A 20,218-nucleotide genomic window follows, 5' to 3' on the forward strand; every position below is an offset into this window, starting at 1 on the left:
TTTGGCACTACGGATTTTTGCCTTCAATGACCGCGACAAGTAAGTTATTTTTTCTTGGAACCCATAGACTGAGGTTGATTTCTTAGATTTTCTTAGTCTTTTTTTTTACGTTTAGTATGAATAATGTCACGTGTGATCCAAGGGTTGTGTTTTTTTGTTGCTTTTGCAACCTGCGGAACAAAATTGGTCATACAATGAGCAATAATAGCTTTAAATTTAGCCCAAATTTCGTTAATCACCAAGGACCCATCAGCACACATATCGAAGAAGTCGTGGAATTCATGCTGTAAATACATCATAACTGCAGCGTCATCGGCCTTGTGAAACGCCGGGACAGACTTAACCGGCCCTCGCATGCGAGCAGGGCATGGTACAGGCAGGCAGCATGAAACGATTTTATGATCAGATAACCCCTCCAGAGTTTCTGTTAAGATATTCGTTGATGGGAAATGGTCACTAACAAAGATGACATCTAGTAAAGAATTAGATTCCCGTTGTTCACGGGTTGGCGTGGCAACAAGTTGTGTGAGATTAAATGACAATATGTAATCGCTTAAACGGTCATTCATAGCTGTTCCTGTACTTAGACATTCCCAATTTACCTCGGGTAGATTGAAGTCCCCAGCCATGATTACTGCGCCACCGGTCACATGGTTGTGCATGTAGTGATATAAAGATTCCAGATATGCCATTTGCGCATGCGGGGGTATGTATACCGCACCTATGGATACAGTGACACCATTAAGGGAAACCTTACACCAGACCGCTTCGACGTCCGGAACATCTGGCATGACTGTAAAACTTATGCCTTGTCGTACGACAAGGGCAACGCCCCCACCTCTGTGCTCTCTATCTTTGCGAACAATCACGTAGTTTGGCGGAACAATTTCGCGGTCCAATATTTCTTTGTGCAACCAAGTTTCTGTGACAGTGACGATGTCTGGCTGATTCGCGATCAAAATAGCCTCAAACTGGTCGGCTTTCTTCACAAGACTTCGCGCATTAACGTTAAGTAACGTCAGTGGCGTCGGCTTCTGGTGACCCGACCTTCCGTAAGCGGACGATTTTCGTTTTTTGACAGACCAAAAAGATCACCGCGATTGTTGTCCCAGCCGTAGAGTTTCCCATTAATGCTCACTTTATCATAAACCAGCACCACCTTTTCACCTTTGTCTCGATTTTCTTTTGTTCTATCCCAGAGTTTCTTCCTAACATCTCGCATGGTACGGGAGAAGTCGTCACTAATTGAGTAACCGGAACCTTTCAGTTTTGAGCAGTTTTTGAATATTTTCGTTTTGTCCTGGTTATTCGAGAATTTCAAAATAATAGGCTTGATCTTATTAACATCTTCAGTAGACTGTTTTCCTAGACGGTGAATCTTTTCTATATCACCGGTATTTACTTTTAGTATACCCTCAAATATTTCCTTCGATACTACACTTAGCAATGTTTCTGGGGACTCGTCTGGCTTCTCCTCTACGCCATAAATGATGAGGTTAGACCTACGGCTCCTGTTTTCCAGTTCGTCAAGTTTTTTTGTAACGGCTTGAAGGTTGTCCTCTAGACTAGCTATTTTTTTCACGCAGTCTGAAACCTGTTTTTCAAAACCGCTAATCTTTTCCAGTTTTTTGTCTATCGCGCTTAGCCTTTGGTTGGTTTGTGCTTTTACGTTTTTTATTTCTAGAATATCGGCAGCGATATCGCTAAGTTGCTTGGCGAGCGTCTCCAAGTCAGGACCAGGGTTTTCTTCAACATCCCCTCCCAAAAGCAAAAGGAACCTCAAGGAAGCAATCACACACTGAAACATTTCATACAGTGACCGTGGGCACGGCAGCATAACAAGGCAACGGTTGCTACTCCTAAAACATTTTCCGTAACTCTTCCTCACCTGAATGAAGAAGAGAAATGGGTTGGACGACTGCATCTTGGCGTTGCCGCCGTGCCCACTGCCAGGAGGTAGCTGAAGATCTTCTTTTATACTGTTGTCCCACGGTGGTACTGCCCATGCGCTTAACCGCCCACCCGACGACACAGTAGCGCCGCCAGGCATGCAGAAATGCTCCGTGAACGTAATCGTTGCTGAGAGTCCTTCAGGATCCGTTGCTGCGCGGAAGCGCGTCGTGGACAGCTGGCATTGCGCACATAGCGCCGGTGATTCGCTTGATACGGACAGCAATCCAAGCAGGGCCTGAATGAAGAAGAGAAATGGGTTGGACGACTGCATCTTGGAGTTGCCGCCGTGCCCACTGCCAGGCTAGTGCTAGGAATGGGGCAGCCTTTAAGGATATAAAAACCAGTTTATTATTTTATATTTGGTGTACATGCGTAATTTAGCTTTACTCTTCAACGGTGTTCACGTTGAATTACTGGATTAATAAATGACCTAAAGCAACAACTTTAACCGCTAAGGCGGTAAGTTGGGCGTGATGGTTACTAACTAAGGAAATAATTGTGCAGTGCGTAACACCCTTGTCTATAACACTGAGTTCAACTTGAACTGCTTACCTCTCAAAACTGCGGACGCAAACTTGTCACAAAATACGTTGAGGTAAAAATACATGGTCAGGACTTCCGGATAAAACAATAGTTGTCTTGAAATGTTTTTCGGCATAGGCACGATAAGGCTGTAATTGCGAAACTTGTGTTATAGAACAGTAAACCGACACAAAAGTAAAAGAGGCTACGAAACACACGGTAGAACTTCAACTCAGTTTGTGCCACAGAAACACGAAAGACGGCTATATGTACATGAAACGTGTAAAGGGTTAAAAATAATCCAACACAAACAAAATGAAATAAAACAGTATCGCATTCGTCACACTTGCTCATATCACAAAGCCACCTCACAGTGCCCGCCAATATCACTCGGCGTAACTTAAACCTACACCTTTGTGCGGCTATCACCCCTCACCCGTGCACAACCTGCTCCCCCTCTCCAAAAAACTGATTTCCTTTGCGGACAGTGCAAGGATGGTGAACCAAGGATGGTGGACTGCAAAGGAAATAGTTTTTTTTAGAGGGGGTCAGGTTGTGCAAGGTTGTGGGGTGATAGCCGCACACACGTGTAGGATTAAGTTACGCCGAGTGACCTTGGCGGGCATTGTGAGGTGGCTTTGTGACATGAGCAAGGGTGGCGAGGGAGATACTATTTTATTTTTTTTTCTGTTCACCGTTTCTTAACCTTGTGCGTGTTTCAAATAACATATAGCCTTTTTTCGTGTTTCTGTTGCATAAACTGAGTTGAAGTTCTAGCGTGTGTTTCGTAGCCTCTTTTATCTTTGTCTCTGTTTAGTGTTCGCTAGTAAGATGATTTCCTTATTTAACTTTAACAGACATCCCATGTAGAACACTTCAATTTGAGAACAAAATAATCCAAGAGCCGTACGTGAAGATCTTTAACTCTGGCGATGTCACATTATGGTGATGATATGTAAATAATGGGATATTTTTTGCGTCTTCCCAATGCGTGTAATTTTTTTGCTGAAACGTTGCTTGGTGAGGGAACCGTGTATCTTAATCTCACAGAATGAAACGCCCACCCACTGGTACCGTTTTTCGTTACCTTTGCAGTGTCCAGTTTGTTGAGATAGAAGAGCATAGACTGCATAAACAGAAAAGCACACAGGCAAGAATCTCCACGTATCGATCGGTCTATCTTTGTTTTCTTCCCGAGAGCAAGAAAACAAAAAGAAAGAATATGTACCACCAGGTCCATTGCCCGTAAATGGCGTCGTAAAAAATGAGGCCAGGTCACCCAGACCGGAAGTCCCGGCCACAACATCCTCGCGATATGGCCGTGCAAGCAAAGACATCTGGTCTCGCCTCTAAGACAGAAAATCTCATGGGCGGAAGAAATAAACACCGCGGCATCGGCGATCTATCGCCGCCCTGCACAAACAGAGCACCTTGTCTGCCTTGTGTCTCGCCTTGTGTCTGCTGAGGTTATGCGAGTGTGTTGCAACGCCGCTAATTTTGCACAATCTTAATGTGTTTTAGAACAAGTCGTCAAGATAAACCATCCCTTCTGGCAGTACTTTCCGGTGTAATAATAAATCTGCTACGTACTGCAAAGCCAAACTATGTCCTTGCCACCGACGACGGGACACTTCTGCCTTTTCGCTTCAACAAGTACGAACATCTGTATGAGAAAAATGTTTGAAGAACCTAATGACTTCTATTTTTATGCAATATATGACTAAATACACATTGTCTCCAATTTCACTTCAAGCGGCTGATATAGACCATGGGAAGAATTTGTTATGCTGGTTCCAATAACGGCTTATGGGCATTATAAGCAGCAGTTTGGCCGGCATTGTTTTCTCGCCACTACTCACAAAACTGTTACGCGAAATAAACACCTGCCCTGCCGCTTTTCCATACAAACAAAATATCCATATTATGAAACCATTCTGAGGGGTCCATTTGAATGCTTGTCACAAAGTAAACGAACAGTTTTAGGAGAAATAAAGGACATTTGGCTTTTATTCTAAGCCTGGTATTATACTCTTGCTTGGCCTTGGCATCCTGGTCGAATTTCCCTATTTATGGACGGGAGCCATTGCGGGGGCAATATTATTTTCTTGTGTAGGTGGCAATTTCGCAAAGCGTTCCGGTACTACTCAAACTCTTCAGTGGCCTTGAAATGACTCGCCTGGATTACTGTACCGTCCTTGCTTTCTTTTTGTGCATTTACCCTGGTTATAGCCTATATTTAGCCTGTTTTTTATTTAGCCTGCTATATTTAGCCTATATTTAGCCTGCTTTTGCGACACAAGGAAAGACGGTAACCTTTCGCATCTTGAGCGCTGTCACTTTGCCGGATTACCGATGCCGGCTCCACACATCGGAAAGGCGCAATCTCTGTGTGCACATCGTCCGAGAGACAATACTACGCCAAAACTCTTCTCACAGCAGTGCGCTCAGCCGCCTTTTGCTGAGACCGCCCGGCCGACCTGAACGCACAGTGAACCAGCAAAAGCACACTGGCTAAGCATTCTCACATTTTGCCACACAAAACGACAGAACACAAAGCTCCGTCTCCCTGCGATACTCCGGCTGCTCTCGATAAATGAAAAGCACGTGAGCCAGCATCCTAAAATCCCAAAAATACATCGCCTGCTTTTGCGACACAAGGAAAGACGGTAACCTTTCGCATCTTGAGCGCTGTCACTTTGACGGACTAACGATGCCCGCTCCAAACATCGGAAAGACGCAATACCCGTGTGCACATCGTCCGAGAGACAATAATACGCCAAAACTCTTCTCACAGCGGTGCGAACAGCGAACAATAGAATGGCATAGCTGGGGGGCCAGTTCCTGTGTTCATAATGTTAACTAAACTGATGCTTATGATATAGCCGTTTTTCAAATCATGTTTCATTTTTTCCATCAGGATTGGGTAGAATGCTAAGATTACTTGTTTATTTTTGACACTCAGTTCTCTATGGCTAACACGAACCGTTTAAACCCGCTTCACATTAAATATTGATCTCGGCCTTTTCTCGAAAGGCTTCATGCCTAATGACTAAATTCGCCACTAGACACGTAGGCAATTTAAAGGTGCCTAATAGTTAGGAGAAACATGGTATTACTCTTCTCCTCTACCCGTTGATAGAATATGCGTCGACGTGACTAGGCGGTCACTAAGATCTTTTAAAATTACCACTCCCCAAAAGGGCTCCAAATAAAATCCTCCTCAAAGTCCGTCACTGATACGGCTAAAGTAATCAGAGCACTGCAAGGGTATTATTACTGAATTTCAAGCTTAACGCGTAATTCAAAATATTAACCAAATTCACGCCATGACTATTTCCACGCCCAGAAAAAAAGATCGCTGCTCACGAGACAAATTGCATCCACGACACTGCAGTAACCGATCTAGCAGCAGAGCACAAAGAGTAAGGCGTTTTACGCTTGTGGCGGGCCATGCAACTCCCACTTCAAGGTCGAAAACATTTACGTATTTTGGTAGGTGGCATCTAAAATATTTCTGGCTAGTATTTGTGAAGAAAACAAAGTTAGACATCGTGAAAATATAAAAGCCCGGAGATTGGAGAGGAAGTTTATTCTAGGCAACGCAAGCTAGGGTAGAAAATGGTAGTTAGCCTTGGTTGCTTATCCGCCAGTTCGGCTGGAATATGAAAGACATTAGGCTGCATCTGCTTTCCTGGAGAAATTGCACAATCGGGAATAGCAGAAAAAATGATTTTCAGAATGACTTGATCTTTGCGAATTATCATGGACAGAAGGTACACTCCAACGTTACAAGGTACCTAAGTTGCATAAAAAAATTCTCAGTGTGGAATAAAAAAAAGCAAATATTTTCGGGAAATGTTATACATAATACTATATAGTATGGGCAGTCATTTGTTGGTCTTTTCGTGGTGCAACTATCAAACTTTCTCGATTCCAAGCAACCGTTCAGGTTAGGTCATGCTTGCTAATGCTTGAAAATCGCAGCCCAACGCACAGAGCACTGGTCTTTCAAACCGATGACAAAGAACTGGCGCCCGACAGCATAACGTGAGACAAGACTATGTCACGAAACCTTTGCTTAGTAGCAGCATATATTAGCATATTGAACGGTAGATTGACGCTACGAAGAACGAGCCGCTTTCTTCGCGTCAATCTTAAGTACTAGAAGTTGGGCCTTAAAAACCATGAGCGATTCTACTCTATGAAAGTGGATCACTTCCAAAGTTGAGGTGGAACCCGAACTCTCTGCCCAGAAAATTCATTTCTAATTACTTGGCTAATGGTTAAAAATTATTTTAATTGTAAACAACGTGCCTGCGTTTTTGTCGCAACGTTGCCGGCGTTGTTCTACATACCACAGGTAGTTTGCATTTCCTTCGGGTTTTTATTAGCGTTTGCTGCCAGGCGGCGATGATTTTATTCTCGTCTGTATGCCTGCCACCGGTCTTCGTACGCGCTTTTCTGTTCGGGAGAACGAAATAAACGCGACTACCACAAGTAAAACTCAATAGGGAGGACTGCAACTTACATAGAGTTGAAGCAAGTGGGGTAACATATAAAGCAAGAGAGAAGCTCAAAAAGAAACGACCAACGACCCCACACTAAGGCTAGGCATTATAAAATTGCTCGCGCTTCCAAAACGAAAACATACGTGAAACAATGCCTCACGCTATGGAGCTCCTCATCCATTTCAAAGACAGGTAGAGACTGAGAAGCCTTTTATTTAAAAAAATGAGTGGCTTAGCTCGGCTATGCCAAGATATACGAAGCGTGAGTTAAGGTTCAGCTGGTTGTTCTTAGGCTTCCTGGTTGTCCACGATTAGCTAATTATCATGCTTACTGCTCCTGAAACGATTTGCAATCTAATCCAATTCATGCCAATCTGATCCAATTCAATTCACTCCAATTTAATCTAATCCAGTCACGGTGGCGGCAGGTCCGGTGCGCCAGCTGTGCGCCGTGTGACGTCACTGCTTCTCGCGCATGCGCAGCACGGATCTCCAGGAGCCACGCGAAACTGGTCAACGTCGGCCAGGGAAGCTCACGCTCGAAAAGTTGGCCGAATATCTGCTCACTTCGCTTCAAAGGTCGTCGAACGACGATAGCTTTATGCGGCGCTGCCACAACAGTGCCTGTCTTCTCTCCCACCAACACGTGTCATGCTTCCCTCCTTCCCCCCAGTTCCGCTACGCCCCCGATAAACGTGGTGGAGCTGTGCTCCAGTGAATTCAATTTTACCGCGTTACTCAGCTCGCTCGCCATCCACTTTAACCTTCCGTTACGGTGTGAGGTCTTGGAATACCACCAGAAGACACGAGCCACAGGAGCAAGCGCGTTTGTATTTTTGGGTCAAAACACTGTTTCAACATGCATTTTTTCGAAATTTCCGTAGAAGAAATCATGGAGCATTGTATGTTTGCTGAAACAAACACTTGAAATATAACCTATGTATTGATGTTCTCCCTGAAAGTTGCCTAATTGTTTTTGACGAACCATTTGGCGAGGTTGAAGTGTTTTCTAATTTAGTGGTTGAGAGACATGTTGCCAAGAATAACGCCCCGTTCAAGTATTCTTTTCCTTTTTGCCCGTAAGGCTGAATTGAGTGAAAGACAAACAGACAGACAGACAGACAGACAGACAGACAGACAGACAGACAGACAGACAGACAGACAGACAGACAGACAGACCAAAAGTCACGGGTTTGAGCAGCCGGGAAAGACGGTCGTCTTTAAAATCTTTGCAACTCTAGCTGTAGGCAGTTTCGCCGAAAAAGGCCCGCAGCGTATATCTCTCATTTCGGAGACGGACGTGAGCTTAGATGTTGGAATCATGTGCCTCGTAATACCACCGACTGCGCCGGTTGTCAGGCCTATCCCACGAAAAAGTCGTCGTCTCCTGCAAGGTTTATCAACGATTCTTCTCACGCAGCTGGACGTGCAACGCATTACCCCGGCTTGTTATCGCCTGCCAGAGTAATGGCGGCGGAATCGCTTGTGAATGCGAAGGCAAGAAATACAAAAGGACAAGAAACCTCAAGGCATTAGATACGCTGCTCTAGAGATTCAGGAGGACCAAGGCTCTGGGTCACGACAAAAGTGAATCCTAGCTGCGGGACAACAACAGTTGTAGCTGAAAGAAATCGAAGAGGTCATAATTTTATCTAGCATGCTAGCTCAAATAGTAGAGTCCATTCTCTGTAACTAATTTGTCGTTGCTGAAACTTTTAGTGTAGGTTAAGTAAAATTCATTACACCATTTGCCGCTGAGTCGCCAGTATTCGTAAAACAGGTGTTAGCGTCGCATAAGCTCATTACGCGAGAACTTATAGGCCATTTTGTGTGTTTTCGTAATGTTATTTGTTGTACGAATATTGTATTTAATTTCCGTTGTATTTTTAAAGCTTGCCTTGAATTGTACAAAGTGGTTTTGAATTTGTTTTAAAAGATAGTGACATTTATCAAGGGTGAAGTTTGTCCGCAGTGAACGAAGAATGATTGGCCTTTCATGTCACACCATAATCGTTTGGATTAAAACAGGAGAAAAGGTGAAACTTTGCCGCAAAAATACTTTTGTGAGTCTCGTAAAACGGTTCTAACGCAGATGGAATGAGTAGATTGGAAAAACGGTTTCAACTATTTGACGAAAAAAGTTCAGGGTCATTCTACTCTGTAAAGTGAAGTGACTAGCGGCGCTGTTTGTGAGTTATTAGACTTAGACGGCGAAACCTTCGGCTCCAGCCGCGCCGCTGCGCCGAGGATGCGTTCACCAGCATTGTGAGTAGCTTTACTGTGCAGCTCACAATGGGGGAAATCCAGCTTAGAAAACCTGTGGTTTATTCCTCTGTCTTAGGATTCAGTAAAACACGAAAGTGAAATGTGCAGCGAAATCAGCAGCTCAGCATTATTTGCGGATCGGCGGCTCTCTTGTGAGTATGTTTGAAGAACAACTTTATGCGGGCAGGTCGCTTTGGCAAAGGTGTACTGGCGTCATTTGAATGACGGATATCTTGGTGCATCCCGGCATAAAACACTTTTGTGTTAATATATAATACCCGAAAACGAACCACCCTAAGCATAACGGACTCTTTTATACTAAAGGTTGCTTTTTCGCAAGAGCTTCATGTGTGCAGGGTACCCTGTGTGCCTGTGTGCACCCGTTACAGGCCGCTTCCTTCGTTGTACTGGCGTCGCTTCCATGACAGATATGACGTGCGCGAAATCTTTGTGCATTCCGGAATAGAACACTTTCACTTCCTAAAAACAACAGTTTGTTCTTCTAAAAGTCAGCCTTCTTACTAAACACAATGGCGTTACTGAGAAACGCTTTCTCGGGACACTCTTCGAAATCGTATGTCAAACTTTTGAGCGACGGAGGCGAAAATGTGACAAAGGTAGAGGGTGTGTCGAAGAGAGGAGGAGGAATGCAGCTGTTTTGCACTGCGCTATTCCAGAAATTAGAGAGGTAGCCTATAATAGCTTCGCTGTAAAATTTTTTTGGGTCACATGACAATCGAACAAACAAGGAAGCGAGTATGAAGAATCCGAAAGTGGAAAAAGCGAAACTTCTAACCTTGGCGTTGAAAAAGCAGAATAATGTTGAAAGAGAGCATATTATGAACCGAAATTTACGGTCATAGAGGAAAAAAGGCGGCGATTCACCAATCAATTTATAATATTTTCTTCCAATCTGTTGTTTTCGGTACTCCAAAAATTTAACCATTGAAATACTTCACAGTTCCAAAGTACAAAGTGCTCCAAAGTACAAGCTTTTTCTTGCTCTTGGTTTTTATCTATAAAACCGAAAGAAAAGCACTTCTTGAAGAATAATTTTCCAGAATGATTGCGATGACGTCGCAGGACCATTCTCCGTGTAACAAGTTCTTTCCGTAAGGTATTCGGTTTGCGCAACTCATTAGTAACTGTTACTCGTATACGAGCGTCTATTATGCGTGTCCCGTTACCGGCAACTAAATTATGAGTCTGTCCCTATGGCTAGTGCAGGACAAGGGAATGGGAGACCCTCGGTGTCATATTAAGGTCGCAATAGTACGTGACGTGCCCAATGCTAGTATTAAAGAGCCTATAATTAGCAGTATCATCGTCAGCCGCATTAGCGTGCTCGTCGCCCATGTAGCCCGAAGGCCCTTTATTTGGCTCGTATGCTGATGTCTCCGCGTACTCTTTGTCTACCAAGAACACTAGGCCTCTTCGAGTATGTCTCGGGCTCCCTGCAGACTCTTGAAGAAACTATAGGGCATTTATTTTTCACACAAACTTCTATGACTTGGAGAATGTTCGGACTACCCGCGGACTATCCACGGTGAGTCGGAGAGTGTAAATGGAAGAGCCCCACCGTGTGTACTGTTTGCAAACTTGCGATACGAAGCTGACAGCTATAGCAGTGCAAATTTGACATGTTTAACTGGGACTGTTTTCTCGAGCTGCACTTTCGTTCCGAAAACTAAGCACTGTAAGCTGCTACTATATCTAAGGTTCTATTTGAGCTTTCTGGATTAAGTGAATGATAGGTCAAACCAGCCACATAAAGCCGAGTCGACAACGCCAACGCAAGCATTTTGTGTTTCCAAAGCAGCTACAAAGAAAAGAATACCCGGACCTGTGAGGTAATAGTCTCTGAAAACCACGCAGCAGTTTGTAATAGGCGTTAGTGTTTTTTGAAAAATAAGCGCACTTCTAATGCACTCAAGGGTGAAAAAACAATGCTGAAATGTTTCACACATCGAAAGTGCACGTGCTACTAAAACCTTGAGAAATACTGCAAAGGTAGATATTCAAACTAACTTCCTCCTTCGAACTACCTCGCGCCTATATGCATCTAACGAGAGCACTCGTTGCGTTACTTCGCAAACTTAAACATACGGTACTAAACACCGGCGAAAGAAGGTGTGAGTAGTGTTAAACGTTGCGTTTTTGTTCTGAAATTTTTTAGAGCTAAAATAAATCAAAGCTCCTTGCTCAACAGAAAGATTGTTGGGATGCGAAATTTTTTGTCATAACTGATTCAAAGTCTAACATCCAAACTTCTTAGAGGCTGTCGGAATGGCAGAATTGGATACACGTGCATTTTATACAGTAAGTGAAAAAGGCTGGATCCGGGCCGGTGAAAGCAGTTTCTTCTTGAGGCACGTGCTCTGGCTTCCCTTATCATCGTCGTTTTGTGAAACGCATTGTGTAAATTCTACTTTTCTGCACTGCCTTTTGGCCCGAATGGCATCAGCGAGGCATAAAAAGTTTCGCTTTTACATAGTGGGGCGCCAATACTGAACGATATAAAATGCACGGATAGTGCATGAAAGATCTTCGATATGGTGTAGAGAATTGCGGACCTATCATTGAGACACGCCAGCGCCCCTGCAGTTGTCTTCGTAATGGTATTTCTTGGCATATAGCCTTTCCTTATTTAACTGTAATTTCAGTGACCTTTCATAAAACACCTTGTAGAAACGCCTTTCAAACATGGTTTAAATAAGAGGCAACTTTCATGTTAATGTCGAATTCAGCACTGCTAAAAAAATAAGAACGAAAAGTGACGTGTAAAACGACAATTGTAACAAAAGCGTTGTAGGGGTCGGGGAAGGAAACAAGAGTGTATTTATAAACTTTTAAAGCTTGGAATGGCCTTTCAGGCATTGGCTTTTAAAACTCAACAGAATGGAATGGCACAGGCATGGTCTAGTGATTGAGACAGCTGACTTTTCCCAGGAAACAAGAGATCCGGATTAAATCACACCGTCGGAATGCACTAAACGTAGAGGAATGCCTGATGCGAACAAAAATTAACGTCTTAAGATTCCACTGGGGCTGTACTTGATGGGTTCCGACACACTAATTCGGCTCCCTGGACACAAGTAGCACTCACCCTCCAGAACAGACCCTGGCCACAATTGTGCAGTATTCGGCTGCAGTCTACCAATGACACAAAACGAAACCCATAGCCATCTGCTTCCGGTAGACATAGAGCGCCTGAGTAAGGCTGTCGTCAGGTCAGTGATTAAGCAGAAGGTGCTAAGAATCTCTGCGTACAGGCCGCTTTTGAAACTTGAACCCAGCCATATATTTGAAGGGAATTTATTTTGTACAGTCTGGTGAGGCACGTTATAGCTAGGCTGCGCTGGTTGAATAAGCCCGGTATGGAGTTCCGGTGAGGTGCCTGGTTGGTTGAGGGGTCGGGTTTTGTAATCGTACTCCCTTCTTTCTGTGTGAGCAGATCACTAAGAGCATAAAAGCTAGTGTACACGTCTAATGTGAAATCCACCTCATTTAACCTGGAGAAAAATTGAAGTTCTTATCTACGGAAGTGGAGGGCAAGCGAAGCTTTTTGTCGCATGACATAGAGGTGCTGAAGACTTAGATTGAATTCAGGATAAAATTTTATTTCCCATGAGAATTTACGACGGTTTTGTTTTTCTAGGAATGACAAGCGCATTCATGCACACACATTTATTTTGACAGTAGTGGCACTGAAAACTGGGCCTATTGATTACTAATATACCTAAAATATACACGCAAAGAATGCAATGCATACTTTTAAGGTCTAAGTCAAGTTTTTCTCTTGGACTGGCAGAATATTACTAGCTACTTTACTCCATATGCCTATCCAAATGACGAAACGTGTAAGCCGGGGATCAAAATCCATTTTGATGGACGTTCGACTATAACTTTCGTGGTGCCCACATGATTGGTAGGTGCCACACGCTTAAAGATACATAGAGACGCGGCACTTTCTTTAGTATGCATGATGAAATTATACAACCCAACCATATCAGCTACTCCTTAAATCCCGCACACATGTCAAGACTTCTATGGAGATATCACCGCGGAAAAAGTACTGCCCTATGTACAGGCGTAGGGTGTTTAGAGCATCGGTAGTGACTGCTGCACCGTTGTCCGAGAGGTGCGGTAGTTCTCAGATTGTCAATCTCTGCTTATTGATGACAGTTAAACAAAAACGGCAGAATGAAACGGCTTCTCCCCTATTCCCCAGGCTGTGCGCATAACTGCGTGTTCCTTGTTTGTATTTTACTTGCATAGAACCTGCCATCAATGGAATCGCAGACATTGGGCGTGCTTCTTATGTACGATATGCAACAGTATATGTCGCAGCCAAAATGAATTTCTGCCCCGCAACAAATTCCGACTCCCAAGCGGTACTTTCGCTCAATATGCCAATTAGAGTTTTTTTTCTTTTGCTCTGTAATTTTGTTCGCGCTTTCCCTGAATGGCGCTTTCGTTTTTCTAATTCCATTTTGATAGGGTAGGTAAATATTCTCTTCTGTCTGCCGAAACTACCAGCAGGACACAGCGGCCAGGTAATCGATTATTCTCAGCTCGGCGAGGCAAGTATTGGGATGTAAGCACTCTCGCTGCGCCAGCAGATAGGCGAGGCGCTGCATAGACGCCACGATATAGATGAGAACAGCTAGAGTGTGCTCGAGCCCTGGCGCTAAATTAAACGATGCCGGCCGAAGGGCAGAGAATCTTTCGTTTCTACGATCACCCAATATTCCTTGCATCATTCAGCCAATGTGCCTTCCTTATTAGCCCCCCTTAGGCTAGCAATGGTAATAACGGCGACATTATCATAGCGTAGGGAATAGCTGTATTGAAAACACTAAGTGGCTAGGACAAAAAAAAAATTCCCGCGCCTCCCCGCGAGGGGAGCACGAGTAAATGCAGAGCATTGGGGGTCGTTAACGCCGCGTAAAGTCGCGTTAGGGTGGGTAGTTGGGTCGTAGTTGCGTTGGTGTTGGTTTGAGGTAGAGAGAGGAGAGTAAAGTCGCGTTAGGGTGGAGCGAGCGTCAACCAAGGAAGGAAGGAGCAACGCAGTGACTAAAGCACGAGCGACCGCTAGCCGCTTTATATTTGCAGCGCGCACAATAGAGGGAGAGCAGTACGGGGGGGAGAGCGCGCATGCGCAAGCAGCGCGCGCCCTTCCACGCCCCACCGCACTGCTATCACGCACCTGTTACGCCGAGACCGCGACGGAGCGAACGGGCTGACGACGACGCATGCGCGCGCCAGCTGCTGTTGAGAGAGAGGAGGGAAAGAGGAGAGGCGCACCTGCTGCGAACGTGGAGCTGTGGACGCCGTCCGACGCAGGAAGAGGCGAGGCTAAGAAATGCTCAGCATTTAAAAAATATAATTTAGAACGTCTACTGCGCAGGCTGCATTGAGTTGCCGGTGTCAACACACGAAATGCAGGTCAGTGTCACTGCGTTACAATTGAAGGCTACAGCTTCGGAGTAGTAGTCCCAGACACTCTTTTGATAGCGTGTAAAAACTTTACCATCTTTTCCAAAGGAAAGACAAGAGAACCATTAAAGCTTTCTGACATCAAAACAGCGTTAGAATGCGCCAAAACTGTAAAAGTGCCTCCAACATTTGCTGAAAGAGCGTCCAATCGATCGCCAAACCTTCAAGGACCAAAGACGCAACCGAAGAACGAACTTGCGCCGAGGTTTTTCTGACAGCAAGTAAACTCTTCCACGAACTATCCGCATGTACACCGCTACGTGCTTTATCAGATAAAGGTATACTTTTGTACTTCTTTATGATCAATGTGTGAACTGTTTTATTCTGTTCCTTTTCGCCATTTTTATTAACCGTTTTGATACAATGGAAGACCGTTTAACGCGTGCGCAGTTTGTCCACAGATCTTATCAGAGCTTTTCGGTCGGCCAACTGGTCTATGGGGAAATGCATTACTTTCCTGACAAGACGCCATTAGTGGCACAAAGAAAGTTTTGGGTTTATGTTTCTTGCAGAGGTTACTTTTCATTTTTATTAGTCATTTATCTAGACAATGACAGAAGTAAAAAAACTGTAGAGATTTAAGAGTAAAAAATATTATCGACGCTACAATCACAACGTTCAAAATACAACCAGGATAAGGAGGAGCTTCATACAATTTGCACTACACTTATTACGAACTGTAGGGCAGTCTATGCTTCATTGTATCAGCGTTGACGCATGGAGTCTAGCGCAGCGGGTGAGGATTTACTCCATGTACCAGGTATTCAAGTCGTTGGTTGTAGAGAGATCGAAAACCGAATGTGCGCCAGAAATGTGCAGGACATGCGGATGCACCACAGTGCCACAAATAAAGAGTGTGTCCAGTAGTTCGGCTAACATATCCATAGTCGAACACTACGTTGGGCCTTGACAAATACCAGTAATAAGAACTGTGCTTGATTCCTCTGTCATAGGAACCAGTCAAACACGAAAGTGAAATGTGCCTGCAAATCTGCAGCTAAGCATAATTCGCGGGTCGGCAGCTGTCTTCCGGGTGTGCTTAGCAAGCGACGTCCTGCTGGCGGGTCGCTTGGGCAAAGGTGTACTGGTGTCATTTCCGTGACGCATAGGACGTCAGTGAAATCGTGAGGTGTAGCGGCTTAACACACTTTCGAGTTAAAATATAGAACCCGAAAACGAGCAACCCTACCCATAATGTACTCTTTAGTAATAAAGATTGCTTCCCCGCAAGAAGACCTTATGTGCAGGAGTGCACCCTTTACAGGCCGCTTGCTTCGTTGAACAGGCATCACTTCCGTGATGGATATGACGTAAGCGAAATCTTTGCGTAACCGGGAAAAAACATTTCGTGTTTAAAAAAGGGGGGCTGATGCCTCTTTCATAGGAATAGGTAAAGCACGAAAGTGAAATGTGCCTTAACAGGAGCATTTCAGTGTTTATTGTGCATCCTTGTGAACTTGCGCATCGCTATTTTTAATACGTTGGTATGACACCGTTAGATGCATGAACGTTAGGCACGGTATTCTAAGCGTCAGAACATTGCGTAAATCCAACTGAAACCACATCCGCTTTAACAAAGTGCGAACGAAACCGAACCCGAACCAAAACCGCAAACAGTAGGTGGTAGAGGGTGCCTCAATTAACCCGCGTCCCGTGTACGCGAAGACCTTAAAGACGCTTACATTGAGACGCCAACTGTCGGCGCTCATTAGCGTCATCATGAACTATTTCCATTCGCCTCGCCTAGACGACAGCGCTGTCTCAGTGAATAAGGTAGTCGGAAAGATATAAGGCACATTCGTCGGCCTACTTGAGCTTGGGCGTAGCGCAGTGGGCGGAGCGCTGTGTACCGTTCGTTGCGGTGAGAGAGCTCGTAGCTCGAATACGGGCGGAGCTGCGTCAATGGACCTTTTTCTGGCGATGATATTTTATGACGGATATGACGGCGGTGAGATCTTGGTGTACCCGGGCATAAAACACTTTCGCGTTAATAGAAATAGAATTACCCTCAGTAGCATCTTGCCAACATAGAAGCTAATCTTCCTGGTTTCCCTTGGCAGTGTTATTGCTTTCTTCTTTTATCACTCCCACATCAATTGCCGCCGTTATGCTTCAGCATTGTCTACGTTTTCCGGCTCACCATTTCTCTCCGAGAATGATGAAATATTACTTACGGTTTATTCAAAGTTTCATCATGTTATCATATTTGCATTGGTCTTCATACTTCTCAAGGTCATGGTAAGGACTCCAACTTTACAAGAAGTGCTTACTGTAACGTGTATGCCTTTGTTTATTATTAACTGTGCAATATTTCAAAGGAAACTTAACATGATCAAAAAAGTTTCAAGAAAAATATTTCCCGTTGAAAAATACTAAATTAAAATCATAAACCGTTACGTACCGAATAAGAAGAACTTCCTTTAAACAAAGGCGTCGTAGCACCATAGTCTTTCAGGAGTTGTGCGTAAAACCTTTGTAACGATTTTTATTTGGCGACGGCAAAAAACAATAAAAGAACAACCCAGACGCCATATCACTTTAAACAGCGCATGAAACAGGGCATTTTTCAGTCTTGCTCCTACACGTAACAGTCAAACCACAATTCAGATACTGCTACAATTTTTGCATACGCCAGCGCGATGCGACCTTGTTCCACAGCATCGCGTATTACACTAAAACTCAGCATTGTATGGTCGGAAAGGAAGTCCATTCCACGTACACTGGCACTTACGTATGCCACAAATGTGGTGGAAACCCCATGTTGAAGCTCCCGAGAAATACATTAGAATGACGTATTTGGTAACCCAATGAGAGATACGCAGTTATGGCTGAATGTCCGTTTCCGAGGTTTTCTTGGATGTACTCGCAATCCTCACACGCCAACTTGTACTTGATGGCGTACTGGTCGTAGAAGAAAAGCGGGTGTTATTATGTTGACCTCAGAATTTCAATCAGGGCTCGCGATTTCAATCAGGGGTGGGGATGGCGTAAAATCTTGGCCGCATTTCCTGGCCTTTGGAGAACACAAAATCTTAATTCGCGTCACCTCACACATCTTTGCCGTGTTGTCAAACTCGCAAATATTATCAAAAGATACGTTAAGTCGCTAATATGGATGCATTACTCAGTATCGACATTAACCTGTTACTTTGCTGAACGCGTTGTCTCTTTGCTTCGGACGGCCCTGTTGCCTATAACATGTCTCTTTATTATTTAGAAACCTCCCTCGCATTTTCCATGAACTAAGTTTTGTTTTTAAAGTGACCATAATTGTTTTAGTTTTCCCGAAGCAAGAAGCAACATTCCATTACATGTATTGCGCTCCCGCTGGCCCCATGTGTCGGGTTATGATGCAATAAAACCACTCAGGGAGACACAAACGGATGATAATTGCTTAAAGCCAACGTAGCCACAAAAAAATTGCCCGATGCCTTTACAGTAACGGTGGTTGGGCGAGGAGGAGTGACACTTAGAAACAGAGTTTCATCTTGCATATTGGGCATGCATAATATTTTTACACCTTACGTCTGTTTCACCGTATCGCAACAACGGCACTTTCAACGAACAAAAAAAAAGTTGAGCGTTGACCAACGTATTTCGGCAGCTCTCTTTCTTCACATTTAAAACTCTTCAGGACGTTTTATTCTTGCAATGATAGACATGGCCCAATAACTACGATAGGTTGCTTCGCATTCGTTCCAGTGTTCTCAGCGACTGGCCACCCATTCCAGGCAATGGAAGCGCAGGCTGATTCGCGAAGGCAGTAATGACAGTGACAAACTGTCATGTGATTTGCGCCAGTTTTGCTGGAACACGGACGAATGTTTCCGTCCCCGCACGCTCTAGGAGCTCCTACTGCATTTTCAATTATCTTGGTAAAGGTCGGTATCAGCGCAAGGAGACACCAGAAAGTGGTGGGGACACAATTTTGCAGTGGTTGCTTCTGTGTTACGTTCTGACGATAGTCGTGTTCTTGAATGATGAAAATTGGCAATTCGCTAAACAAGACCTACTTTCTTCACGTGGATGTTTCACTAGCACAGCATGTAAAAAGAGTGATTTTTTTTATTTTTAAGAAATCACATGAAACCAATGCTTTGTGTCGCAGATGAGGTCCGTGTTTTGTAAGATGTACCTCACAAACAGGAATTTCTATGGTTGTCCTGGCTTTTTGTAAAACGAAGTACTGGCTTGAAATATGGCTGTTTCTGTATACCCTCGCGGGCATCCCTGCATACAGAAGCAAAAAGGCTTTCAGATAAAGTTTACAAAGAAATAAAACGTGGAGGCGTAATCCTCAGTTACGACCTAAAGTCGCCATTTGAAATAGGCCATCTTATTTTTATAACTAACTGTACTCATATTAGATACTCCAAACTTCTATTTAATTTTTTTGAACTGTAAGTAAAGAAAGTACTTTAAAACATTTTGAGCCAATCAACAAATTTGACTTTAAGCCAATCTCTCCTGTGTAGCTTTTATGAAAAAGCCAGCAAAACAAGGGCTGGAAACTAAATGAACTGCCACAAAATGACCGCTCCTGATATCACCGGTCAAGAGAGATTGAGGAGAGAAATGGAACATGGAGGCCTGTAATACAAAACTGCGGTCGTAATTTGTCACTGCGGGTAGGTTGACATGTCACTGGGCATACAGGGATTTACTGTGTGCGAACACCAAGGAGACGTTTCGGGAGAAATCGCTGTGACATACGCAAAACAATGCGACAAAACTAGTCATAACGTGGAAGAACGCGCTTAACCAGAGCTGGGCAGCTAGTTTCATACTCTGCTGGCTTGGTAAAAAGACTCACCGCTGTGTGAACACTCTTATCGCTTATATCAAACGGCTTGTTGAACAGGAATTTCAGCCGCAGGATGCCTCAGTCCGACTTATTCAGGGCGGCGCCTATTGTCCGCCGGTATGGTTGCAGTGATTTGCCATGAAAGTACCAAGGATGAGAATTGGAGCATTAAGTTGCGGCGTATCTTGTTTACCGAAGTTCCTTAACCGTATCAACTGCTATTTTGTGATCAATGGGTTTACACTTTCAAGGGCACCCGCGGAAAGTTCTATGGGGTGCAGCAACTTTCAGTAGGGTTGATTTTGTATGTGATCTCTCGTGAGTGGCTCTGTTGGCTGTGTTTTGTGATGATTCGTCTCAGTGACGAATCACATGAGAAATCACCGCGTCAGGAGTTTTCCAGCCCCTAATAGGATTTGTCGAATCCTCCTCATTGCAGACGGCTACCAACTTGCAAGAACGATTGCCCTCTTTCATCTTACCCAAATTTTGTTAATCGTGTAACTGCCTTCGCTGGGCTCTTGCACACACAAAAACACCAGAACAAAAAATACCAAATATTGAGAGTCAGGTAGTCATGAACGTCTATTGAATGGTTTTCGAGGTCAAACGATGCCCACCAAAGCGTTAAACTATGGCGTGAGCTCTCTATGCCCCTTAGGCTACG

At 44.2% G+C, this 20,218-nt stretch overlaps 1 protein-coding gene across 1 annotated transcript; it reads right to left on the minus strand.

Annotated features, from left to right (window-relative positions):
* Positions 1-1,018: 1,018 nt before the first annotated feature.
* On the minus strand, positions 1,019-2,224 carry LOC144139611 (uncharacterized). The gene has a single exon (XM_077671907.1). The coding sequence runs from the start codon at positions 2,222-2,224 to the stop codon at positions 1,019-1,021; it is 1,206 nt and encodes a 401-aa protein (XP_077528033.1).
* Positions 2,225-20,218: the final 17,994 nt, after the last annotated feature.

This window comes from Haemaphysalis longicornis, unplaced genomic scaffold (assembly GCF_048455015.1).
Source record: "Haemaphysalis longicornis isolate Haplotype H1 unplaced genomic scaffold, Haemaphysalis longicornis Haplotype H1 scaffold_5, whole genome shotgun sequence".
NCBI classification, from domain to species: Eukaryota; Metazoa; Arthropoda; class Arachnida; order Ixodida; family Ixodidae; genus Haemaphysalis; species Haemaphysalis longicornis.